The sequence below is a fragment of the Sturnus vulgaris genome, chromosome 2 (assembly GCF_052056855.1).
Source record: "Sturnus vulgaris isolate bStuVul1 chromosome 2, bStuVul1.hap1, whole genome shotgun sequence".
Classification (NCBI taxonomy): Eukaryota; Metazoa; Chordata; class Aves; order Passeriformes; family Sturnidae; genus Sturnus; species Sturnus vulgaris.
Genome location: NC_142244.1, coordinates 115,062,200 through 115,090,003, shown reverse-complemented (window position 1 = coordinate 115,090,003; position 27,804 = coordinate 115,062,200). Strand labels below are relative to the sequence as shown.

The 27,804-nt window shown below is 43.9% G+C and overlaps 1 protein-coding gene across 1 annotated transcript; it reads left to right on the top strand.

Moving 5' to 3' along the window:
• Positions 1-55: 55 nt before the first annotated feature.
• FAM3B (FAM3 metabolism regulating signaling molecule B) lies at positions 56-11,305 on the top strand. The gene is given in 9 exon segments (XM_088160692.1): positions 56-167; positions 4,669-4,806; positions 5,560-5,683; positions 6,454-6,512; positions 7,974-7,994; positions 7,997-8,023; positions 8,687-8,774; positions 9,464-9,596; positions 11,085-11,305. Coding segments are annotated over 9 exon segments (699 nt in total). The 5' UTR covers positions 56-148; the 3' UTR covers positions 11,175-11,305.
• The last annotated feature ends 16,499 nt before the right edge of the window (positions 11,306-27,804 follow it).

Genomic DNA, 27,804 nt, shown 5'->3' with positions numbered 1-27,804 from the left:
GATGGGTGCTCTCTGAGGAGAATAATTCGAAGTTAGTCAACTTTAACCGGGGCGGTGCGGCGCTGACAGGCGGCCGCTCCCCTTCCCGGTGCTGGCAGGGGAGGCCGGCAGAGGGACGAGGAGAAGGAGAAGGAGGAAGAGGAATATAATGAAGCTGACCCAGCGCTGTGAGTAGGATGCGCCCTGGAGCCCTCTCCGGGCGGGATGAGACCCCCTGGCCAAGGGGAAGGGTGAGAGGATGATGCCGCCTCAACATCCAGCTCTGAGTCTGGGAATAATTCATGCTCGAGTCTTAAATATATTCTCTTTTCTTGGCTTTTCCCCCCCCCCCTGTTCAAGCCCAGCTGTGTGCGGTGTGTGTGTATATTAGCGAGGTGTGGCTGCGTGGGGTTGGAATCAGCTAAACTCAGAAAAACCCAGTACTGGCTTACATTTAGGGATTTAGTTGCTGCCAAGGGGCACCTGAGGGACAAGGGAAATTGGGAGCTGTTGAAAGGTGGACTTGCTGGCACAGGAGCCGAGGGAATGGCAGGAAGCTCTCTCAGGGAAGGTTTAGGTTATTAGGGGGAAGGTTTTTCACCCAGAGCGTGGTCGGGCACTGGAACAGCTCCCCAGGGAACAGGAGAGCTCTGAACCTGCCAGAACTCAAGGAGTGTTTGGACAACGCTCTCGGCACAGGGTGGGATTGTTGGGTTATACTGTGCCGGGCCAGGAGTTGGACTGGATGATCCTTTAAACTCGGAAATTTTAATTTGAACTTAAAATTTAATTAAGCGCGGAGTCCCCTTTAAACTCGGAAACAGATATTCTGTGCTTCTCTCATCTTTTCCTTATGCTCTGCTGTTTTACGTGTCCCTGCCACACCTCCCATCCTGACTGCCCTTCCTCCTGGCTTCTCTCTGCACCCTTCTCTGCCTGGCACTGTGAGTATTTCTGCTGATGACGGTGGCACAGCTGTAACTCTCAGGGAGCTCCTCCGTGCCAGAAATGGAGTGAGAGAGGCACAGCATCACCTGTGCACTCACTGTCCCCACTCTGCTCCTTGGTGCTGAGCAGCCACAAGCCTCCAATACCAGCAGAGTCTGACTTTCCTGCCTGCAGGCTGGACTTTGTGCTTTATTACTCTTAATTGCTTATCATAAATATTAATATCTCTTAACTCTGAGCTTATGGCTTTGCTGTTAAGTGTGTAGAGGTTTGCATGTGGCTTGTGGAGAAACCCCAAAAATGAATGTATGTGTGCAGGATAAATAACCTCGGTAAACCTAAGAGAGCCAGCTGGCCCAGCAGTGAGGTCTCTTGATGCCTTCTGAGTCCTAGAAAGCAAAACCAGAAGTTGGTTGAAAGCGGAAACATTCTATGAGTTTTGAGAACCAAGTGCAAACTGCGCAGGAGAGTTGGTAAATTTATTCCTTGAGCCTTAAAAAGCGTTTTCAAAAAACTTTTAAGAAGCTTGTGTTCTAAGGAGAATACAGAATATATTATAGAATCACAGAACTATTTAGGTTGGAAAAACCTCCAAGATCTTAGAGTCCAGCCTTTGATTGATCACCATCCTGTGAACTAGAGAGTAGCACTGAGTGCCACATCCAGCTGTTTCTTGAACTTCTCCAGGGATGGGCACTCCAAAGCTTCCTGGGCCAGCCCCTGCCAAGGCTGAGCTCCCTTTCCATGGGGAAATTCCTGCTGCTGTCCAAGCTGAGCCTTGCCCTGGCCCAGCCTGAGGCCGTTCCCTCTCCTCCTGTCCCTGTTCCCTGGAGCAGAGCCCGACCCCCCCCTCCCTGCCCCTCCTGCCAGGGACTTGTGCAGAGCCACAAGGTCCCCCCTGAGCCTCCTTTTCTCCAGCCTCAGCCCCTTTCCAGCTCCCTCAGCCCCTCCTGGGGCTCCAGCCCCTTCCAGCTCCTTTCTGGCACACCCCAGCCCCTCAATGGTGAGAGCCCACAGCTGAACACGGGATTCGAGGTGTAGCCTCACCAGTGCCCAGGTCCTGCTCCTGTGGCCACACCTATTCCTGATCCAAGCCTCAGTCCATCGATCCAGCCTGTCCAGACCCCTCTGCGGAGCCTTCCTGCCCTCTAGCAGATCCACACTCCCACCCAGCTCTGTGTTGTCTGCAAACTGACTGAGTGTGCCCTCGATCCCCTCACCCAGACCATCAACAAAGACATTGAACCTGACCGGCCCCAAAATTGATCCTGGGGACAGACACCACTCGTGACTGAACCCCAGCTGGGTGTGACACCATTCCCCACCACCCTCTGGGCTTGGACGTGCAGGCAATTCTTAACCCAGGAAGATGCACCTGTCCAAGCCCAGGGCTGCAGCTTTTCCAGGAGATGCTGTGGGAGATGGTGCCAAAGGCTTTGCAGAAGTCCAGGACACACATCCACAGGGAGTCCCTGCTCATAAAGGAGACCAGGTTGGTCAGGCAGGACCTGCCTTTCTTAAACCCGTGCTAATTCCTTGCTTATCCTGTTTGTGCCATGTGATCACACCCAGAATGATCTGTTCCATGATTTTCCCAGCCACCAGGGATTAACATCAGGCATAACAGCAGTTAGACATTTGTCCTCAATTTAGGTAAAATGCTGCATTGTTGAGCCTGTTTTGCAGAGCTCCTCCATAATAATGAGGAAAAATAGTGCAAATACATTGTAAAGGTAAACTGCCAAGCTTTGTGGAATGAGCAAACAAAACCTGACTGGTGCTTTCATAGATCTTTGCAATGCACCCATTACCTCTCCAAAAACAGTCACTGAAATCTCTCAATAAAATTGTCATTTTTACTTTGTTCTTCCTGGGTTTTGTCTTTGAAACTTGTGACTTGGCCTCCTTTATGAATTAAATATATTTCGTGTATAAATCTGGTAATTTTTTTTTATATTGAAAAAGAGCAAAGGTTGCTGTTATTCTTCTCGTTTCCAGCAGCGTCCTCATGTGTGCCTATGAACTTTATCAGTGTTTGTGTTCACATCACTGCACGAATGAAGTGTCAGAGTAATTTCAGTGTTATTTTAGTGTGAGTTTGCACTACTACTCGTGGTGGAGTGAGAGATTTCTCATGGGGACTTAGGGAAATTTATAATATCTAAAGATTCATTACATTAATTTCTCAATCTTATTCCTTTGAGGAAACCACAGCAAGTTCCTCATTATATTTTCCCTGGAGTCACACAAATGTTTCTGCAATGTTTGTCTGGGCTTTTTATTTTTAAAGCTGGGAGATTGCAGGAATAATCACGTGGACAAATACAAATAGGAAGTAGCTAGGGAGAAAAAGTTCTGTCTTTATGGTGGATTACCAACAGAACCTAAGTGAATAAAGTCTTCTCTTATGAAGAAAAAAAGATATCAAAGTTCCTTCTGGCGTGAATAACCAGAAGTAAAGAGTCAGGAATGTCTGTGTTGGACCAGTGTGTTCATTCTACAGAATTTTTCAGAATTTGGATGCAGACCAATCGGGCAGAATTCACAGGAGTGGCAGAACTTGCAAAACAGGACTTGAAGAGGACAAGTGAAAAATTTGGCCTTATTCTAGAGAGAGGGTAGGGCAGAAATCTTAATGTATATAAAAGGCAGTTCCAAGAAGGAAAGGAAAGAAGTATCTTATGAATGTAAACTGTTATAAGGAAGATTCAGACTAGATAATACAAGATATTTTCTAGAGGGCTGGCAAAGTAAACATACTGCATATTTTTGGATATTGGTCCCATTGAACTCAGTTTTCAGGACTATAAAACGAATAATTTTCTTTTTTCCATTTAAAAGACCCTTGTTTTCAAGGATGGTTCTTTGCAGATCAGGAAGTGACTCACACCTCTCAAACAGCCTGTTCCACTACTGGAGTGTGATACTTCCTCGTTTAGCATCATGAATTAGGTGCTGTATTTCATCAGGAAAGCCTGTTAGCACTTCTGGTGTTGAGGAAAAGCAGATAATCAATATGAGGAGGAAGCTTTTCACAACAAGGCTGGTAAAACACTGGCACAGGTTATCCAGGGATGTGGTGGCTGCTCCATCCCCGGAAATACCCAAGGTCAGGCTGGACAGGGCTCTGAGCAACCTGATGCAGTTGAAGATTTCCCTGCTCATTGAAGGGAGGTCAAATCAGATTAACTTTGAGAGTCCCTTCCAACCCACATTATTCTGTGATTCTTTGAATGCAGTCAGAGCTCATTGTGTCAAAGGGATTTCTGCTCTTTTTACCAGTATGTTGTAAAGGTGGGTGCAGAGAATTCCCTATTTGATCAGCGTTTAAAACCATTCCTGGAGTGTCTGCATGTCTCAAAAAATCAATAGTAACTGCAAAACACCTCTGTAGTACCTGGTACTTACTTTTCAGAGTCAAAATCTTACTAGGGTTGAGTTAAACTCTGTTTCTTTGAGATATTATGGATGTGGATTGAAGGGAGTGTTGGGGGAATTTTCTGCCTGAAGATCAAGTTTTAGAAACAAAAGGAGTTGTCCTAGATAGGAATGCCACAAATACTCTATTGCCACCTCTCTGAAGGCTGAGGTTAGCACAGTGACTCAGACAAAAACCAGCCAGTTTGGGTAGCAATGCCAGAAAAAAATGATAAGATTTTTTGTGTTGCTATGAAAACATTTTTATGTCTTTGTGGGGTGGTTTTTTTTATCATTTTTAAAAATTATTTTCCCCGTTCACAGTTGTTCTGAGATTATTTGCATTCCTGGTGATATCCTTGGCTGCTTGGTATTTGGGATACTTTGCTGCTGTTAATGTACCCCAAAATGCAATATCCATTGAAGCACTTCAAGAGATTGGAAAGAAACCAGTATTGAGGGGTGTGTATTTATTTCCTTTTTTTTCTTTCTTGTACCGTATCTGATATTGTGTATTTATGTGCTGAATGACAAATGGCTTGTTAGCTAAGAAATTATTTGGTATGTGCTATTATGAGAATGAAGGTGACTGTAAAGTTAATTAAAGCAAAGTTGAACTTTTTTTTAGACACTGTTTTTGAAGAAACACAATGTCAGCCTATTTTTGCAAGCATACAAAGGTAATTAATTGAACACTGATATCAGAACACCTTCTTTGTTTGCTGCCATAAAAATGCCAAGCTGCAGCTTTGGTTCTATTACATGTATTTTATATTTATGATAAACAGCTGAATCACTAACTAAACTTTGTGAGTAAATTCTCATTATTTTTGGCTCTACTCTGACCAGGTGGTTTAACGTGTATATTTTTGTCAATCTGTGACTAAGTTATTGTGTAAAAAAAGGGCTTAAAATAAGAATGATAGTTATTCACTTCAAGCTGTTGGTAGGAAACCTTCATCCTTGTAGCCTTTTTTTCCTGTTGTGTGGAATAGGAGATAATAATTACCTTCTTTTCAATTATACCTATTTGGAAATCAGTGATAACTTCCAGCCCAAACAAACCAGTGATGAAGTTGCCACGATCCCAGAGAACTGCCAAGTTCCTGTGTTCAGATGTCTTGAGTTTAGCACTTTGATTTTAGGGGATTCATCCCACATAGAAATGGTTCATGCAGCATCCAATAAAAAGTTTTTTTCATCTTTCTGTTGCAGCCCCAGCCCCCAAAAGGCAGAAGTGTGACCACTGGTCTCCCTGCTCACCAGAGAGCTTCGCCTATCGCATCCTCAGTGGTGGTGGCAAAGAGAGGAAAGCTAAAATTTGTTTTGAGGATGAGCAGTGAGTACCAGTCTAACTTTACACCTTAGCAAGTGCTTTGTACTGTGAGCAAATGTGCTGGGGTTTGGTTCAGTAGCAGCAATGAGCTCCTACCAGGGGCTCCTATTCTGGTGGAGAACTTCAGCATTTATCTAACAGTATTTAGCTCTTCCCCTTCTTCTCCTCCTCCTCCTCCTCCTCCTCCTCCTCCTCCTCCTCCTCCTCCTCCTTCTTCTTCTTCTTCTTCTTCTTCTTCTTCTCCTCCTCCTCCTCCTGCTCCTTCTTCTTCTTCTCACCTAATCTCCAGACGACTGTTAGTTTTCAGTAGAATTTTTAATTTTTATGTTGCAGGATAGCAGATTTACAGAATGTTGACTTCTCAGCACCTTCTGAAAGTCAGGTTCTTTCATGGCTTTTCAAACTGGACAGGTGAAAAATTTCAAAACCTTGCAGTGACCTTTCCTGGAGACAAAATCCACAGAGAGTACAGCCACAAAACTATTTATTCTTGTTTAGTTGTTTTTTGTTTTGTTTTTTTTCTCCTTATCTTTCTGGCTGCACTTGTATGAAATATTTTCTTGATCTGGCTCATTTTGAAAGAGTCATTGTTGAAGGAAACTGACTGATACACTGTGCAAGATTTTTGAGCTCTTGTTTTCAATAGAGTTTTGAATTAAATAACTGAAGAAAACATAAATATCAGAAAATTACTTAGCACTGGTGAACATAACTTTGCAACAGAGCTGCTGGACAGATGAATTTTACTGATATTGTATTTATTTCAATTCCAGGCTTATAACTGAATGGAATGATGACACTGAAAGTGGTATAAACGTTGCCATTGTGAATTGTAAGTAAGAGAAAAAATGTTAGAGAGAGATATATTTTTGTACTGCAATAAATTACTAGTGTTCTTGGGAGGCTTGGTTTTTGTTTTTTGTGGGGTTTTCTACCAGCCAGTATGGAAGGGAAAGGAAAATATTCCAAATTTGATTCACATTAATGTAGGAAAAACAAATCTGTGCGGTAACAGTCTTCTGGGTAAACAAGAGAAACATGTTCATAATCATTATAGGAAAACAGAATAGAAAATGTGCACATAGATGTGGTATAAGTGTATTTTTTTTAGACAAAAGACTTGTAGCACAGTAAGAATATCTGTGATCTCCAGCAGTAGGACTCAACTTTCAGCTACAGTCTTTGATAAAATATATCTGCTGCTCCACTGATGAGGGAGAAGCAGGAACTGAGAGTTGCAGTTCTGCTTCAAGGTGTAGCCATGGTAAAAATTCATTTTCCAGACTTGTTCAGGCTACAGAAAGACAAACTCAAATTTTAATTAATATTAAACTGCCATTTGCTTGTAGTAAAAGCCACTGGAAGCAGCAGGTGTGCTTTATTCTGGGTTTAGAGGCACCTAAATCCTAAATTTTGATTTAGATGAATGGGAATGGTGATTAAGTGTATTCAGTAATGGGTCCAGGGAAAAATGAATGCCTAAATCTTGTGGGGGAGGGGAAAAAAAGGGAGTTCACAGGCACAGTTAAGCTGGCTTTGATCACAAAACACTTCTATTCGAATTTTTTTTTGCTAAGCAAGATCTTGACTTTGTCTGAATTTGTATGATTTTGCTGAAGGTTAAATTAACCACGGACAAGAATCTGTTCTAAATTTTCCCCCAGTTAACTGCTGCCTTTTTTCCCAATAATCATAAAATCTTTACTGGTTATAAAATACAAAAATGAGTCAAAAATGAGAGTAAGAGGAGAAACACTCATCATGAATGCACAAGCAAGATGGTGGCAAATAGAAGCAGGTAAATCTGTCCATTATCCTGCACCATTTTTTAGCAAAACGTATTTTTTTACATGTCCACTAATTAGATCAGGCAAGATAATGACTGTTCTCAGTGTCTTATGGATGAAAGGTTGAACATCTCAAACACTGCACAGAATAGGATTAAGTTCATTCAAACAGGTTTAACCAATTTTCCTATCTATGGCTGTCACCTAGTATAGTATATTTAGATATAAAAATATGGAAGCATGCACCGAAGAAAGAATTTTTCTATAAAATAAGAAGTAATAATTTTTTTTAGTCACATGGGATAATTCAGAGACTACATGAAATAAAATATTCTCCCCAAATCTTAAAACTTGCTATTTCATGGTTCTTCCAACTTAAGAATTGAAACAAAAGAAGCCAAATAATACACAAAAGTAGGGATGCCTAGCTTTAGCTAAAAATTCTGTGTTTGCTGGTTGAATAAAATAGTATTTGCTCATATTTAGACCTCTTTTTTTAATTACAGATAAAACAGGAAAACTCAAGTCAACAAATTTTTTGAAATGTGGGGAAAAGGTAAGGAAAAGAGTTCAATAGAGCTTTTGTTAGCATTTCAGCATTAAGAAAAGACAGATTCATGTAATTATCCTCCTCTTTCCTGTTTGACTTTGTATTCTCAACAGGGATCAGTAGAAACAAACAGCTGCTGTCTTCATAAAATATGTTCTGGCTAGATATGATGACAAATTTTGCCTGAAAAGCTGAATTTCTCCTGTTGGTTGAAATAGTTAATTATCTTTTCTTTTTAATATCTTGTTCTTCCCCTTTTTTTGTCTTGTCTTTTTCTTTGGTGTCCATTATTTCAGTCTGGTAGGAATGGCACTTAACTAGATGACATCCAGATACTTCAGTCAGCAAAATTCTTTTTCCCCATTATATATTGTTGTATTTTAGTTATAATATCATCATAGTTATAAAATCATCATAGGAAGTTTGCTTATTTGTCTCTTTACATCCTTCCATGTAGCTGTAAAGATGATCTACTTTAAGAATAGCTTTTAACACATTTTCTAAATGTTGACTGGCCAAGTTTCCTTACCTGTTAGTGAGGAGAACCAGAATGTTCCAAGGCACTGGAAGCTGATTCCCTGACTCCTTAAAAATGCTCATGACCGTGGCTGCATGAGTAGGAATGTGAGTGTGTGCCATGAATAACCAGCTGTGTGGTTGACTCCACAGACCAGTCAAATGAGATGATGAATTTCATCAGGAATGCACCAGAAGGGTCCCTCATTCTGATGGCCACCCACGATGATGGGAGCACCAGGTAGGAGCTTATGGAGCCCGAGGGGCAGAGCTGTGAAAAGCTGGAAAATTACTTCTTGTGCATTGGTGTAAAGGAATGATAAATCCCATTCTGCACTCAGAGTTGTTCTCTCAGTTCTTGTCTGAAAGTTTTAATTCCATGTCTTTTCCATGATTGCAGGTGTCTGTGTGTTGGTGCTCCCTAGGATAGGTAGATATTATATTCTTTAAAATCAATGACCTCTGGGTCACAGCCTACTTTACTCTGAAATGTTATTTATCCACACCTCCAATTATGATGTCTCTAGTTTGCATTCTTTCTAACATCATAATCTTATTTTTCAGGTGCCTTTGAATCTTTGGGGGAATTTTAGCTGAGCTCATGATATAGTAATTATCCAGGAAAATACTTAATTTGACACCATTGTCAAGAACCAGACAGTATTTGAGATACATTTTTCTTTCTGGTATGCTGCTATAAACAGGTTGTATTAACATCAGGAACTTACTGAGAAGGAAAAAATTTGATAAATTCAATTCTTTCTGTGAATTCAATGTCATGTTACTACTACAGCTCTCAGGACTATTTAAATCTCATTTTTGCTTCTGCAGGCTTAATGCTGAATGTAAAGCATGAATCAGCCATGATCTTTTTCATCAGTTTTCATACCCTGAATTTTTAACACTCATTTTTTCACTACGTTTTCCTAGGTTGAAAGATGACGCCAAAAATTTAATAGAAGAACTGGGAAGTAAAGAAATCAAGAATATAAAGTTCAGATCAAGCTGGGTTTTTATAGCTGCCAAAGGCTTCAAGCTGCCAGATAATATCCAAAAAGAAAAGGTCAGTTTTGTTTCATTTTCATTTTATATTTGTCTGTATATCAAAACCAATAACTTTGGGAATAACTTGCCCACAGGTTGCAGGAGGACTAAAGACCCTGCTTTTCACAGAGATTTCTGTTTGCATCTGTGCCCCTGTTGTGCTCAGTTTGTGTAAGCCCAGTTGTGCTCATCTGTGTGACTGAGGCAGACAGAAATGAAAACCCAGCACAGCGTTCAGGTCCCTTGATGATGCTGATTCCCTCCAGAGCCCTGCCAAACTTCCACAGTGGGGTTCTTTTCCCAGAATATCACTGGATCAAAGGATGGGTCAGGCTGGAAGGGACCACAGTGGGTCACTGGTGTCACCTCCCTGCTCCAGCAGGGCCATCCCAGAGCACAGGGCACAGGAGTGTGTCCAGATGGAATATTCTGGAATATCCCCAGGGAGGAGACCCCAGCCCCTCTCTGGTCCCTGCCCAGGGCAGAAGTTGTGCCTCCTGTGCAGGGGGAATTGCTGGGCTCAGTCCCTGCCCGTGGCTCTGGGGCCATGGCTGGGCCCTGGAGCAGAGCCTGGGACTGCTCTGAGCCTGCCTGCACACAGGGACACACAGACAGGGACACACAGACAGACAGGGACACACAGACAGGGACACACAGACAGGGACAGACAGGGATACCCAGGGATACACAGGGATAGGCAGGGGCAGAAAGGGATACCCAGGGATGCCCAGGGACAGATGGACACCCAAGGACACACAGTACAGACAGAGAAACCCAGGGACACCCAGAGACACCCATGGACAGACAGGGACACCCAGGGACAGACAGGGACGGACGGACAGACAGACAGACAGGGACAGACAGGGACACATGGGGACACGCAGGGCTGAGGCCCCTCTCAGCTGGGGCTCCTCTCCAGGCTGAGCAGCCCCAGCTCCCTCAGCCTTTCCTGGGCACGGAGATGCTCCAGGCCCTTGCTCAGCTCCAGGAGCTCCTGTCCCTGCTGTGCTGAGGAGCCAGAGCTGGGCACAGCACCCAGAGGTGCCCCCAGGGCTGGGCACAGGGGCAGGATCACCCCTGACCTGCTGGGAATTCGCTTCCCAATGCCCCCCAGGACACCACTGGCCTCTTTGGCTTCTGCTGATCAGGGACAGATCATTGTCCACCAGGACCCCCAGGTCCCCCTAGAGCTTTTCCCCAGCAGGTCACCCCCAGCTTGTGCTGGTGCAGAATATTTTTGCATTATTTTTCATATTTCAGAGCTTCTGCTGGACAAAGATACTCAATTTAGTGTATATCATGACAGCCATCTGTGTGACAGAAGCACTCTGTCTAAGAGACAAACTGGCAGAATCTTCACCCATTATGTTAAGCAAGATGTGCAACATTCTCCTCAGCTTCCCAGACCTCCTTCATTACTCCCTCCTCTTGTATAAGGTTTGACAAACTGGTATATGAATGGAAAAAACTAAATACTGATTTTTTTTAATTTATTTTATTTTTACAGATAAACCACTCTGACCAGACAAAGAACAGATACAAAGGCTGGCCAGCTGAAATTCAAATAGAAGGCTGTATCCCAAGAAACCTGATCTGAACAAATGCATACCTCATTAATAAAGAAAATTTTATATTTTTATATCTATGAGTCTATTAAATTGCCTCCAGAACTCAATAAGCATCTGAACATCAATTGTAAAACAGGTCAAATACACCATTTTTAACCTATCTTTCCTCTCTGTGGTTTTATTCTAATCTGAAAACAAATAGGTGTTTTGATAAGAAGTGGAAACAAAATAGTCTGGTTTGGAATTGCAATGTTCAGGAAGTCAGTCATAAAATGCCAGAATTTTTGAAAGTGAGTATACATTGTCATTTATACTTTCAGGGTTTGGTTTTACTTGTTTCTTTTTAGTATGTCTTTTTTTTGTTCTTGTTCCCTTTAAATACTAATATGCAAACAGAACCTAGTCTAAATTGTAATATAAAATCACTTGCAATACAGCCAATTACTTTGATGTCAGTTTATTAATAACATTTCTTCTGTTCAGAGAAAGTATGGCAAGAGCAGGCACATTTGTTGAGCTGATTTTAGTGATGTTGGCAACACAAAATAGCAATGCTAACGTGTAAAGATCCAGTTACTTGAATTTTGCCAAATTTAAGCTGCAAATCTACATCGTTTGACTTATTTTTTCTTCCTGTAACTTCAACTTACTTTAAAAAATGTAGTGACTTCATGCCAATGTAAGTATTAACAACAGAATCAAGCACATGATTGAAAGGAAGCTGTAGAAACATTTATTCCATTTCCCTTTTTTGAAGCACAGCAAGTGTCTGGACTGGTCTTAAGTGGTGTTTGTCCCCCTGTGGTTCAGAAGTCTCCCATATAGCTGATTACATAACCTAAGTTGCTTCCTGCAGCATTCAACTGTTATTCTAATTATTCCCCAAACATATGGAATTGACCCAAAAGGACCAAGCAATTACATGGACAGTAATTCATCAGGATTCTTTTTATACAACTCCATTATGTGTCTGATGATTGTCCTCATCTACTCTCTCCTCCCTAGACTGAACCCACCCATATTAGTCTTTCCTTATATTTTTTCTCCACATTAAAAGGTCAGTTCTGTGGTTCCTGCTTCAAGTCCACTTTGAAACTTCAAATGAAGCTTGAAATCTTCAAATCTCCAACCGTGGCTGCCACTTGTAGTCACTGCTGTGTTCCCAGCAGCTTTCTGGTGGTGTGTCTCTCATCAGTCCCTAAAGTTTCCTGCTACTGGTTTGCAAACGGCTCCATAGCCCAGAGACACTGCCAAAAAAAACCACTTAAATTAGTCCAACTCAGTTGGATTTTGGCAGGCTCGATGGTTGCTCCTTAGCACCTTGCTGCTGATGAGGTGGATACAAACTGAGCGCTTCAATAGCTGCTTCAATGTTTTTCCACATTAAGTCATTCTTCTTGATAATTTTTTCGGGTGGTGCTTGTGTTGCTGGCAGGACATTTATTCCTTTGCATCATAATCACCCTTTGCTACATGCCTGAATTATAAAAATAACATAATTACAGTGCTAATGGCTGGCAGTCCTCAAGAGTGCCAAGCTCTGAGACAGCCCTCAAGCTCTGTGCAGTCTGACAGTCACTGCCTTTTGCTCCAGGCCACAATTAATCTCACATCAATTACAATTAAATTTTACTTTAATTTCTGTTTAGTAGTTACCATGAAGTACAACATTCTCATGCTTTATATTTGCTCTGTTCTTTACACTCTGTGCAAGTGTTCCACTCCTTGCAACAATAAGAGCTGTGCCTCTGTCATCTGAATAGAAGATCAAACCACAGTGAGAACCTTTCGAAGCACAATTTCCTGTGAAATGGTCTTTAACTCCATGTTGTTTTCACTTTTACAGAGATGAAGCTGAGTCACCTGGACTGGACTGAAGTATGTTGATAGTCTGCAGTGCTGACATCATCAGCTTTGTTTTCATTTGTTCTTGACACAGTACTTAAATATGGCAAACAGATGACTCTAATACTTTGATAACCCACTGATCAGATGAAATTTTTCTATCACTTTTCAGATTAGAAGCAATCTTGCAGAGTTGGTTTGAAAGGGAGATTTTGACTTTGCACCCACAATTTGAACACTTTTAAAGGAACTGCCTCCTAGGAAGAAGTGAAAAGCTTTTTCATGGAATCTTAATTCTAAAAAATTAATCCGGGGGGAAAACAACAGCTGCAGTGGTGGAGGTCGATGTTTTCTATGCCAGGTGACATTGCCAACCAAAAGGAGTAGGTAGAAAATTATTTTCTGCATTCTCCCGAGCTGAGAAAGTGCTGGGAAATACCTCTGGGTGCTTATTACACACGTGGGGTCACCACCATACAGTAAGGTTAAAGCCTGCACAGCAGTCCATCATTTTCTAATCCCAGTAGGCAAATCCTATGGGGAGCCATGAGCTTTAGGCTGTGGCATTACTCAGGGCGTGGGTTTGTGGATTTAAAAGTGGGATGGCACAGCAGGTGGCAGCAGTGGCTTTCCAGATCCTCTGCATCTCTAGAAATACCCAACCTTCCAGTGCTTACCTGTCCTGGGCAGACACTGGAAGCCACAGACATGGGTGGAGATCACCTTGGGTGGACACCAGCAGCTTTGTCCCTATCATGCCAGACCTTCCTTTCCTATACTTTGCCAGGGTAGGCTCCAATTTCAAATAACCTCAGCAGAGCCTTCCACACAAAGAGGTTCCTTGTATCCCCATCTAGAAACACTTTTTAGATGCTCCCATTTTTACCTCCTATGTTCGTGTGACAACCAGTTCCTTAAAAAACAAAGTACCTGGACAGAGTTCCTTATTTATTTCTCTATTTAAGAGCATGAGAAGTACTTCAGGGTCCTGACATGTTTCTTAAAAATCCCTGGATGCCTGGCAGTCCAATTTGATAGCAGCCACTGGAAATATTGATCAAATAATAGGTAACATTTTCAGTTTCTCAGCTTCAACTGTTTCTTCATGTTCTTTGTATACTGTTATCTAACTCAAAGTGACAAGTTTCCACTATATTTAAAAGAAAAATACAAGACAGGAAAAGAAAGGCGAAAGATGCTCTTTTTGAGGCAGGCTGTGCTTAAAGGAAAATACTGACCAAGAGCAATCCACCCAGACAAGCAAAGAGAAACTGATGCTTTTACTTAAACATAATGCCTGGAGGGAAGTAATAGATGAGTATGATTTATGTGATCTCTTCTTAGCTGCAGTGAGATGCTGAACCTTGACTAGAATTCAGGGGATTGAGGGTGGTTTAATAACATTTGAGTGACAGCAGTTCCTCATTTCTGGGGACTCAGAAATTTCGATTTCAGTTCTCTGCTCTGTTTTTTGGGGGGTTCGGTTGGCTTGGGGGGGGGGTGTTGTTTTTTGGTTGGTTGGTTTTATTTGCTTTCTTGTTTTGGTTTGGTTTTGGTTTTCTTTCTGGGAGAGGTTTTCAGCAGCATGGGAAATGCAACTTTTCCTCCAAAACACAGGCTTTGCACTAGCAGCTCCTTCCAAAATCTATCCAAGGAATAGACCCTTTGGCCTGTCCTGGTCTCCACTGCAGGTTTCTTAAAAAAAAAAAAAAAAAAAGCTATGTTTTAGCTAAATGCAATACACATTTCAACCTTGTTCTTCTCAGATAAATCCTATGTGGTTGTGCTTTTATCTCCTAGGAATTCCTATCTGCTGGGAACTCCCTTGCAGTGTTTTGTGGGAGGATGCTCTTGGCCAGCCAACAAGGATAATGACCCCGACAAATGGTTCTGAAAAGAACCAAGGGACACCTCCAAATCAGCCGCCCTTGTCCTTGTGGGGGAATTCAGCTTGCCGGGCGTGCGCTGGGAACGCCACACAGCTGGTCCAAAGAGCCCCAGCAGGTTCCCCAAACAGCTGGACGACAGCTCCTCGGTCCAGGGACTCCTGGAGCCGGCTCGGAGAGGAGCCCTCCGGGATTTGTTGCTCGTTCCCAGAGAGGCTCTCGGGGCTGACGTGGGATTGTCTTGGGCGCAGCGACGGCGCAGCCGCCGAGTTTCAGATCTCTGCTGCTTTGCCTGCGCCCGTCTGGCTCCGAGATGGGCCAGGCACAGGTGAGCACGGCCGGAAAAGCAGCAGCTTTAAGCAGTGTGACTATGGCAGTGGTTTTGATGTCTTCTAGGATGGGTAGTGGAAGATCCTGGGCTTGATCCTCAGGTTGGTTATGGTCATTTTCTCCACATAAAATTTCCATTGTTAATTTGGCACCTCTGTCCTCGGTTTTCTGGGTGGCAAGCACAGTTTTCAACTGTTTCCTCCGTAGGGAGTCCCACAAGAGGAGCTCCGTGGAGGACAGCAGGAGCAATATAATATGTCTGATATCATGAGAGATGAGGACATGGCCAGAGAGATTCACATTAAGTGTATTTTTGAAGTAAGGCGACTTCTGCCCATAGTCCTTTGCTGCTTTGCAAAGTTCCTTAGGTTCATTATGAGGAACCTGTTCCCATTTAGGGTTCTTTCCCCTTTTACAGATGTGCTGTAGTTTCTCAGCCATTTTGGGGTTGCCATCCCTGACAGCCTGTCTTTGGACCCGTGCCCAGCCCTCTCCAGGCCTGGTTTTAGGGAGAGAGGGAGCAGGAATGGGGAAGAAGGTAACAACTGAGTTGAACGGGGTCCCCAAATTCCCTTCATTCCTTTCATCAAGTTGTAGATCAAATTAAAAAGAGAGTAAAATTTCCTGATCTTAAAATCCCCTTTCATTTGTTCCACATGTAAACGTTTCCCTACTTTATCCCAGAACTCAACAGAAAAAAACCTCCTCTCAGGTAATGCCTGGGAAGTGTTTAAATAAAAAATGAACGAAGGCCTTTAATTCCCCCTTAGAAAATTTAACGTCTCCATTAACAAGGGTCCCCTTAACTTGGAAATAAACCTCCCATTCCAAAACAGACAACTTAGATTCCCTTTTGGTTTATTTTAATTTCCCACCCACAAGATAAACAAAAACAGAAATTGAAAGTGACTTGCAGTGGCACCCTCCCCCGGTGCCCTTCACAACACTCAGCAAAACCCAACAAGTCAAAAGAAGGGATCTCGTAGGGGATCTGTCAACACCAGCTGATCCTCTGCAGCAAACACTCGACAAACTACACCTATGAGGGCTGCCAGCCAGCCCTTCAGGAATTACTTCCTAAAACCAAAGGTCTTCCTTCTGGGAGCTGGAGCTCAGAGGTGACTTTAGGTCCATGACTGAGGTCTGATGGAGATGCTCTCAGGGCACTCATAGGAGTGGTCCCTGTTTGGGTGGCAGCTGCAGTGGCACAGCAGGAGTTGCTGATACCACTGCCTTCCCAAGAGGGCTGTCTCCATGAGAAGGGATAGCTCTGCACGCCGAGCGCTCATGCACCGCGATGGTATTTGAGAGTCGATGAATGAATACAAGAAGAGTTCTTTGTGTGGTATTCCTGTGGAGTTTATTGACCTCACACAGAAGGGAACCAGGGACAAAGAACCAAGAATGAAGGAGGGTCCAGGATTATATGCTGCACAATGGAGGGCAGAGCATCAGATCCAAGGGCCAATGGGTTGAGGGAATAGGGGCGGTGTGGAGACGGGACTAAGGGGTAACAGCCAAGTGGGATCTAGGGAAGGAGAAACAAGGATTGGGGACCAATAGGGAAGTCAGGTGTGGGGAACATTCTAGAACTGGGGTGGAGAAAAGAGATAACATAAACAGGTATATTAACATAACTACAAAGAATTACAATCCTTTAAAGAGGCGTTTCTTCCCAAAGCATCTGGGCTACAGCATCCCCTACCAACTCTTGGAATGCAACAGGTAGAAGGTTCCGCCACTTCTTATGCTAACTAGTCTTCCTCTGTGCTCAGTCTGTCTCTTCTTTTTTCTCACTGGGTTTCTGGGGTCACTGGGTCAGGAGTTGGTCACCATCTTCCTGTGCCAGAAATTTCTTTTCTCCAGCTGGAGCCAATTTCAGCACAGTTGCTGAGCTGGCTTTATGAATTTTGGGAAGTTCACCTGGGAAATTGTGCCAGATGTCCTTGTGGCTGTCACTTCGGCATCCTTGGTGTCCCCTGTGAGCAGGAGCTCCTTCTCCCCAGGCTTTGTGCACCTGCCCTTGGCTCTGACATCACTGGCGCCTCTCAAGCCCTAAGCCTCAGCCAGGCCATTCTCCTGACAAGGAACTGAAGTCCCTGATCCCTGGACATCCAAGGCAGCCCGTGTGACAGCGGGCAGGCTCCGGGCCAGCGCTGGCAGCGGTCAGGGATTGTCCGGCTGTGGCCTGAGGCAGGGGCAGCAGAACAGCCCCCGCAGCGCCCGCAGCGCCCGCCTGAAGCGGGACGGGCGTTCCTTGGGGGGAGCCGGCTGCTCCCTGAGGGCCTGGGATCCTGCCTGGGAAAAGCACAAAGAGCAGCTGAGCAGGACAGGCTCCAGGCTCTCTGTCCGTGCCTCTGGCACCTGCTCCTCAAAGGTGGGAGAAGCTGCGGTGCTCTGAGGGGGCCCTGGGCTGCAAGGTGGGGAGCCGAGGCCCAGAGCGACCCTTGGCAGCACGGCTCAGCTGCCCTGCACTCAACCCAGGCCTCCCAAGGGACAGGCACTGGGAGCCCATCTTCTGCAAAAACTCCCAGTCACTGCTCCCTGTCTTCTGCAAAAACTCCCAGTCTTTGCTCCCATCTTCTTCTTCATTCAGCTCAAAGCAGCTCGGTTTGTCTCACATCCTCCCGCAGCAAGGGCTTGACCCCATTGCTGTGAACACTCACGTGTTCCCAATTGTCCTGAGCAAGCTCTTGGTCACTGTCATCTTCCCCACTGGACTGAGGGTCTGCTACCATTGCCTTGGGACAACTCCTGGCCAACAGAGTCTTCCTCTTCAGAAAGCTCTTGGCAACAGAGTCCTCCCAGTCAGACGGTTCTGGGAGCTACCGACTGCTCTTTGGGACAGCCCTTGCTCCATGCGTTCTTCCCAGTCAGAAAACTCTTGGTAGTGAAGGGCTTCTCCCTGGCACAGCTCCTGCTCTCCTCATCCCAGCTGGAGAGTTTTCCACAGCTACTAACACCTCCTTGGGAGAGCTCTTGCTCAAGAGACCATTCCCAGTCAGAAAACTCTTGGTCGCTCCTAATATCTCCCCACTGGGAAAGCTCATGATCCAGGTCAGATTCCTACTCTTCCTCCTCATTGACAAAGGCTCCCTCCTCCTCCTCAGTCTCTCACAGGGTCAGGATTGAGCCACCCACTGCCATCACTGAGTGCCCATTGAGGGCCTGATGTTCAGCCAGCTGGGCAAAGGGCTGGGTGGCTGGGAATTGGGGTTCACCTGGAAGCTGCTTCCTCCTCAGAGAGCAGCTCTCCTAGGACTGGGCACCCCAGATGGACTGGGCACCTCTGTCACAAATGGCCACCCCCAGCACCCCTTCAACAGCCAACCCCACTGGAACTAGCACTGGAGCAGCCCTGGCCCTGGGCACTTGTAGCCCCTGCTGTGTCCAGGCCCCTGTGAGGCTTTGGCCACGCTCCCACCCGACAGCCCCAGAGTACCCTGCAGAGCCCTGGCTTTGGAGGCTGGGCTATTCAGGGCACGAGCCACTGGCCAGATGGACACGGCCAAGGACTTGTGTGCACTGGCTGCATGTGCAGCTGCAGTGGGGATGAGGGGAGTCCCTCAGGGCTCTGCCTTGGCCCCGGGGCTCTTGCATGGCTTCCCCAATGGCACAGGCAGTGGATCCAGCTCACCCTCAGCACATTGACAGGGGATGGGAGCTGAGCAGGGCAGGGGCACCATGGAAGGACTGTGTGGGGAATAAGTTCCCAGATGCAAGTTTGTCTCTACCAGGTTGTTGTTGTTTATGTTAACTGTTTGTTTGTTAATGCTTTATGTCTTTGTAAATTGTAAATGTTCCCAGCTGTTTGTCCTTTCCCTTTCTCAGTACCTACCTTGTATCCATGCCCAGCCATAATGCCCAGCCATAATGCTCCTAGCTCTTTGTCCCTTCTCAGTTCCCATACCTATACTTTGTATCCATGCCCACCTCCCCTGCTGCAATTTAAATTATATGCAACCGCAAGTGCTCATGGGACACTATTCAGAATTAAAAACACCTAAAATAACGAGCCCAAATAACATCTGGAACTGAGAATAGTCTTCCCAGGTCAGGAAACTAGTAGAGAGAACGAATTTACCATCTGGAGCTGCTTTGTCGTGTCACTATAATGCAACAGCACTCAACCAACATGACCTCCCTTGACTATGAGCCAGCATTGGCTTCTTAGAGATCCCATGAGGACAGAATGCCCTTTGAAAATGACTGTTTCTGGAGTTCTTGAACGTTTATAAGGCACAACTGGTGCAGTTGAGATGTGGCCATGCAAATTTCATGATGCTGTTATCCCATGTTTATTCCCAAGATGGCATGGCTTGGCATCTCAACCCCAGGTTTCCCATAGCAGAGTCTCAGACATCTGGATCCTTAAAACAATTTATTTCCCCAGTTGGTGCCACACACGGCTGTGACTTTGGAGGGGCAAAGGGTCAGTGCCAGTTCTTGCCTGGGGCTCCCACCCCCCAAAGCTCAACCTGCACCTCCTGCAGCTGCACTCTGAGCTACCTGCACTGATTGTATTCCTCAACTGCATGCCGTGGGGAAAGCATTTTCCTTCTCTCACAGTCCACTGCTTGGTGGCTGCACCTCTATTTGTGTTATGCTGCAGTGAAGTGAATGTGTCAGTGAGATACTGATGTATTTCATAGCAAAGAGTGAGCACTAATTAAATCCATAATCTGTTTTCTAATATGGCAAAGGAGGGAAAATTCAAATTGCAACTTCTTAGCAACGGTCATTCCAGAACAGGGAATGATCTGGCGTGGAGAGAATGAGGACAAGAAAGGGTTACCCTGGCTGGAGGCAGGGATTCCAGAGCCAGGGCTGCTCCCTGTGAGGGAGTGAGGTTCCAAAGGCTGATGAGATAAGAAATGCTGCAGCATTTTGGTGGTAGTGATGCAGTGAGAGCACTCAGGGCCTACCTTTGGGCAGCAGAGCAGGTGCTGGGGGCTGGGCCACGGGGATGAGGTGTCCTATGCCAACATTCACACAGTGGATACCAGGGCAAATGTAAGGAATCAACCCATGCCACATCTTTGCACTGTCCTTGTAGAAACACTTATGGCAGTAGGACTCTGCTCTGGATATTGTTCATTAAATCTTTTTTCATTTAGGTGCAAGTTATGTGCTTAATTCACCTCGAGGGACACAAAAATCCCCTACCACTGTTCCTCAAGATCCTTTGCTACCATGTAATTTCCTGTTGACGGTATTAATTTACATGAATTGAGGAACTCACCTCTGTAATTTTTAATGTAACAAGATTGAAGAGACGGACAGGAGGAAAGTCATGCAAATCCAGTTACACCTGAGCAGTTCATGGACAATCAAGCACACTACATACTGTGTTTTAGGTTTCAGACTCTTCCTGTCCCACCCAAACGGTAACATTTTAGTGTTAAATAGCTGTGAGGAACTGCCTTTATTTGTGTTATCTGTAACAGATAACACTGTTCCATTTCATTATCAGAAACTAAGGAAGTAGAAAAATGGTTAGAGAAAAATATCACTACTTGTAAATGTCCTGATGGCAACTGTTCAAATATCATCATCTTAATGACCATTAGCAGATTTCAATACCCCTTGAACAAATAGGTTTAATATTCTAGATAACAAGGTTTCAATTCTTAGTCACACTGTCCTATATAAATTGAAGAAATGGTCCCTGTCTTTGAAGGGCGATATTTTTCTTCACTTTTTTTCTCTTCCCCTTTTTTGATAGCTTCTACCCATTGGGGCTATTTAATTAATTTTGGGAATCTTGTTGTGTGGACTTTGCTTTGGGAGAGTGTCCAATCCATTGCACAGTTAAAGCTCTTCTTTATTTTTTGATATTTTACTTCAGTTTTTGCTTCTGATTACCTTGAGATTTGGAGACAGAAAAATACTTCACCTTATCAGCTGTAGGTGGGTTAGGGTCTTTGTTGCTTCTCTTTAAAGCAAATCTCCTTTATTCGGTGAAGTTTGTACCATCTAGTCCCTCTGCAAGCGGAAATTTCATCATTTTCTAAAGAGATAAAAAAATGCAATGTGTAATTGAAAACAAACTCAGAAGCATGGAAAACAACAAAGAGGGAGTTCAGATGTCATTTCCTGGACTGACTTCAGACTTCCTTGCTTTAGACATTCTCTTTAAGCTACTCCTGGGCCAGGAGTGGAGGTTTTCACAGTGTAAAGACGAAAAACCCTATGTCAATATTCAGTGTCCAGACAGGAAAAATGGCTTTGGCAAACACACCAGCACAGACAATTTATGAACAGAGCCAACAGTTACAGCATTTTCAGGTGAACATCATTGCTCTGGTTAATGAATCCAGCTCCAGCCAAAAATAACCAGCCTGGGAATTCACGAGGTTGGGACTAACAACAGGACTCACCATAAATATTTATGAGAAATAAGGAAATTTTTTTTTAAAGCAGAAAGGAAACATAAATCTCTATGTTTAAAAGTTGAAGTCAAGTTTCTACCTCATTAGATTTATATATTTACTAAAAACTCTGAAAAAGCACCGAAACCACAGTCTCTTCCATGCCTCTCAAGCAGAACACCTGAATTTCACTTTGCTTTACTCACTTCCACAATCAGTTCTGATGACCACAAAATTGGCAGTGAAGGAGCCCAAGAAGATCCACGTGTTCCCCAAACTATGCTGTTCCTGTGGATTAAACCACTGCTCAACACTCAAATGCAGGAAACACTTGTGTCCACCAGAGAAGCCACTGGAGTCCTCACACACCAACCTTGGGGGTGACAGCTGGGTCTGGTCCTTTGCTTCCTGCAGATTTCCTCTGGTGATCGGGGTCAGGGTCTCCAGGATGATGAGCTCCATGTGCTTAGCTCCAAGGTGGGGTGGACGCTTCCAAGTGGGGGGAACTGTGCAAGGATCACACAGGGGAAGAGGGAAAAGTGGGGGTGGGGGCAGATGGAAGGAAGGATCACTGTAGCAAAATCAGGAGAGGTACTGTCTGCCCTGCATAGTCTGAACCACCCTCTCTTCCCAGAAAGCTTGAAATCTTACAAATCACAAAATCACAGAATCTATTAGGTTGGAAAAGACCTCCAAGATCGAGTCCAACCTTTGACTGTTGACTGGAAAGGCTGACCTGGAACAGAGACTAGACAGAGCAAAAGAAATAAAATGGGTATTTATTGAGAAGATACACTTTGGGCCGTGCAAGAGCCCAACCAGGGCTACACCCAAATCAAATCCAAGATGGATCCAGTCACAAGTTTTTACACGTTTATAAATTTTGGTTTATCTACATATTGGGGTCAATTATCCAACCACAGCCCCAGGCTATGAAGTCTCAGCCCCCTGGCTTGCCCCCTTTCCCTCACCATTGTTTCTGCTTTTATGGGTACCAGTCGTCCTTGATTCCCTAGCTAGAAAGGAATTGTTTTGTTTAACTACCCTGTGAAGAGAACTTACTAACACCTAATATGAAGTTTCCAAATTAAACACTAAGCAGCAGAGATTCTGGAAAATATAAAAGCTAAAACCCAAGACATCATGACCACACACCACAATATCAACTGAACCATGGCACTGAGTGCCACATGCAGTTATTTCTTCAACACCATCTCCTCCCTGGGCAGCCCCTTCCAATGCTTAACAACCCTTTCAATGAAGAATTTCTTTGCGGTGCTTATCCTGAACCTCCACTGTCTGCCCTGCAGTCTGAACCACCCCTCTGCTCAGAAATCTTGGTGCCTAACAAATGTGCAGGAAAGCTGGAAGAAGGGAAAGCCACTAGACAGTGAGTAGGTAACAGGAACTGCAAGTCTCTGCACACAGCTGTAGAGGACACAACCCATTAGGCAAGGGTAGGAAGGACCTGAGACTGCAGAAAACCCATTATTTGGATGGTCCAATGCACATGGGATTACCCTGGTATTAGGAATGTCAGCACCTCCCACTGTTCAAGTAATTCGGATCTCTCAAATTTCAGGTATTTCTGTACTGGAAAATGATCCCCTTAATTACAATATCCAGTTTACATAAGGTAATCAGGCCTCACCAAAGCACACACAGACAAATTGCACTCTTGGCTCCCTCTCTGTGACTGACAGGAAGCTACACAGTGATGGCTACTCACATGAGCAAGGTCTGGTTTCATCCCACTCTTCACACTCTTGAGGATTGCCCCTCTCATTGTAAGGGTGAAACCTGCATGTCAAACACTGTGACCCGAACTTCAGCCAAGTCAAACAGCAGACAAATACACCTGAGACATTTGCAGGAAGAGGTGGAAATGTTCATACACAGCAAATCACCCAATTCCCTATAGCTCATCCCTTACTAGAGAAAAACAAGGCTCAGGAACTAAAGAGAATGGCTCTGGTTTGTCTCTCTGCTCTGAACCATGGAGAGTGTTCTACCCACTGATGTTGTATTTTTCAGACCTTTTCACACCTACTCCCCCCCACCAAGAGAGCACCCTCTCCCAGTTGTATTTTCTCTCTGACCTTTCCATTCCTCTGTTTATTTTAAAGGCTTTCAAATCACCACCCTCTCCTTCCCATCACATGGCACATGCTGCTTTTTGTCTCCACTAGCTTGTGCTGAAGCAGCTTTGCACTGCATCTGCAAAGATCCTCCAGGCAGTAACTCACCCATCTATCACCCCCACAGTGGGATGGGGAGGAGAATCACAAAAAAACTTCTGGGCTGGGATCAGAACATTTGAAAAATTGGAACAAGTAAAACATTATCACAATAATTATTACTTGAAATTTTTAAAAATAAAGCCCAAGTGATGCACAGTACAGTTGCTCAGCACCTGTTGATTGATACTCAGCCTGTCCCCAATCTGCAATAGGACCCCTCTGGCTAATTCTACCCATTTAAACCCTGAGCATGGCATTCCATGGTATGGAATATCCCTTTGGCCATTCCAGCTCTGCTCCCTCCTGGGATTATTGTGCTCCTCCTCACTGGCAGAGCACGGGAAACTGAAGTGTCCTTGACCAAGGGTAAACACTAATTAGTAACAGCAAATCATCAGTGTAGTATCAACAGCTCTGCACCTGCTACCAGGAGGAAAATTAACTCTGTCCCAGCCACAGCCAGGACACTGGGGACGGGGTGGTTCTGAGGGTGGGGTTGTAGCAGCCCCTCAGCACCTCTGGCTGAGAGGGTGGCACTGGGCTCTGTGCAGAAATGCACAGTGGGGGAAGAAGAGACATTGAGTAGGAACTGAAAAATGGAGGGTACGTCCAACCAGATATGAGGAAGTAAAAAAAAAAAAAAGTCATTAGTCAGTCATTTGAATGAATTTCATTCTGTGAAATCTCCATACCTGAGGGTTTTCGAGACTGGGATAAAGCCCAAGACAACACAGTCTGAATCACTTTGATTTATAAGATTTGACTAGACAACATCCAGTATAATATCTGAATAATTTTATGATTAAGGATTTTTCCTAGGGGTTTATGTCACAAAATGATCTTGCTAACTAGTGCACTGTGTTTTGATTTTTTTTTTAAATTATAATGTGAAATGGCTTTGACAAATGCTTGGTCATTCATCTTTTGCATCATGCCCCATTTTTCTGTTCATTAAAATTATTTCAAAACATACTCTGCACTCTCAGATTTGAATTAAATTCTGCTTAGTCTATTTTAAACATCTCTGTTGTGTTAATCTGTAGAACTGTATTGCCAGTGAAAGAAGCTATTATAAATCATTACATAAACATGAAAACTGTTTTCAATGCCTTACATTTATATAATACTTCTTGTTAAGGGGGTCAACTTTTTATTTTGCTATTTCAGGAGAAAATAGGAGAACCAAACGCTTGACATGTGGAGAAAGGAGAACCCTGATTTCACTGTTCACAGCAAGTGATGCTGTTTTGGGTTCCTCCTTTTTTTGCAGCATAGTCCTGTGATGAAACAAAACTGAACTGACCGCGTAACAAAGGCACTGCTGAAAATTCATAAACTAATCACTAGTATTGGTGTACGGCTCCCAAACAGATCAATTATGTTTAGCATGTCTCAGTAATTGCAGCAGCTATAAAAAACAAAGAATAGAAGACAGAAATTTAAGATAATGTATCAACTGAAACCAGGCATTTCTAGTGGATCCAGAGCCATACATTCAGTAATAACTCACTGCAAGGGTCTGCTAAGTAGAGTTACAGTTCTGATTGTCGGGGTAATGGGTAATGGGAAAATGAGCTTCACAGCCATTCTTAACACCCACAGAATGCACAGCTGGAGACACCAAATTAACTCACGAGTTTCTGTATGTCAGGATGTCCCCTTCAACCGTTCGGACACGGTGTACTCTGCAAGTTAAATGCTTGTAAACCTTTCTCAGAAACCCCTGTGCATCTCACTAGAAAAGGCATTGAAGGCTGTTTAATAATGAACCAGAGCTCAGAGGAACCTGAGAATGACATCCTGAATGCTGTTTGGAGAGGGTCAGTCTGAATCAGACACCAGCAAAGAAGCCTTGCTCTCAGCAGTATAGGCTGGTACAGGATTTAAGAGCAATAAAACAAATAATCATGGACAAATGATTATTTGACTACTTTAGATCTAAAGTATGCTTTCTTTTGCATTCTGGAGGATGAGCAGAGCCAGACTATCTTAGCATTCAGGTGGGAAAATCCGACAACAGGGAGAAAGCTGCAGCTATTCCTGCAGAACATCGATGGTGGGACACTTTTCGATCACAATAGCTTACAGGGATTTTCAGTAAGCTACTTCACCCGGTTGTCATTCTCTTAATGCTAACCCTATTATGCTTTGTCTTAATTGAAGCACTGAGTATTTGCATTTGAAAAATTGTGAAGCAATTGACTTGCCAGTCATCCCTGTGATTAATTTCAGGAAAATGTGTGATGTTCATAAAAAGTGAGGCTTTTGAGTGCTGTTGTGGCTTCACAGCCTCAACCGGAGGAAATGATGAACAACTCCCTAGAAAATAAATTATGTTTAATGTATCTCAGTAATTGCAGTAGCTGTAGAAAAAAAAAAAGAATAGAAGAAACTTGAGATGATGTATCAACTGCAGCCAGGCATAACTTACTGCTGAACCAACAAACCAAGGATACTTGGTGAATAAACTAAGCGACAATGGGAGATCACAACCACTGACCCACTGCCCGCCAACCCAAAAAACTCACTGACTCAAGAGAAGAGAAAACTGAGCATGAGGACTAGTTAGCAAAAGAAATTAATAACTTAATCAATAGAAGATAAAATATTAGTTAATAAGAGAACTCTGTGAGTTTTAGCCAGTGAACATGAATGCCTTTGTTTGTGTATACTGACAAGTTTTGGTAGTCACTAGGCTGGCTTTGTGGATTTGCCATCCAGCACCTCTTTCTGTGCACAACTGTAAATAAACCAAATACCTCAACTCTGTGTGAGGATCAGCCTGCACACAGGGTGAAAAAAGCCATTTTGGGACAAGAGTATTACTTAGAATCTCCTTCAGATTGATCTCCTGTATGATTAAGTACAAGGATAGGGGTGGTGAAAGAGGCCAGGAGAGCTTAGAGCTGTGGCGCTCTGCTGCAGCCTGTGCCTAGCCTCGCTGTGTGTCACATCCTCCCACACACAGCCAGGGCTTGGGAACAAGTCCTCTGAGTCTCTGCCAGGTGAGGAATGAGGAAAAAGTCCAGAGAAGTGTGACTGCTGTGCAGTCAGACCCATGGACCTGAGTAAGGCAGTTTGAAACCCACCAGAACAGCCAGGAATTGAGAACAGCTGATCAGTCAATGCTTGATCAGAGGCAATGGGCAAAGCTGGAAGGAGTGAGAAGCAAAGGTGGATCCAGCTTGCAAAGCCCCTGACTGAACAAAATATACTTGTGTTGCTTAATGGCTTGGAGCCTATTAACACCAAAGGAAAAAAAAAAAACCCAAAACATAAAAAAAATGAGGGCAGGAGAGCAGACAGCAGAAGAGGAAGCATGTTGAGAAAACACCACATGATTGTTATGAATGTCGTTCTATTTGTCCAATTTATCAGACAACAAGATTAAATTCAGAAACAATTCTTTTAATAGCAACAATTGCATATAAATGAATACAATCAAAGTATATTGGATACATATATTTGAGTATATACAAAATTTGGCAGTGAGTAATTTAGTATAATTAAAGCATAAGCAAAACCTGGGGGTACAGGGAGGGGCTTGCCCTTCCCCACAGACCAAACAATCAAACCAAAATCCCACTCATATACTATATGCAATACATATTCATACAGAATTTTCTGGAAAGCTCTTCCTAGCTTCTGTTCCTAAAATCTGCATCTCTATGTTGTGTTGTGCGTGCTCTACTAATAGTTAGGGGTCTCTCATCCTTTTGGGGGTCTTATTTCTGATGAAGGCTCTTTGTCTTCATCAATGACCGATGCATAACCTGCAGGTAGCACAAGCACACTAAGCATGGGGTTGTGTAGCTAAGCATATGTTCCCACAATAAAACCTTATTCAAGCCCCATGCCTGGAATAATTCCAATTTGGTCCATTCCAAGGTCAAAAGTTTTTATTTTTAGATGCTGCTTATCAGACCTACATCCTTCTACTACTCCCATCTAACATCCGGAGGATTCCATCTGCTTTGTCTCATCATT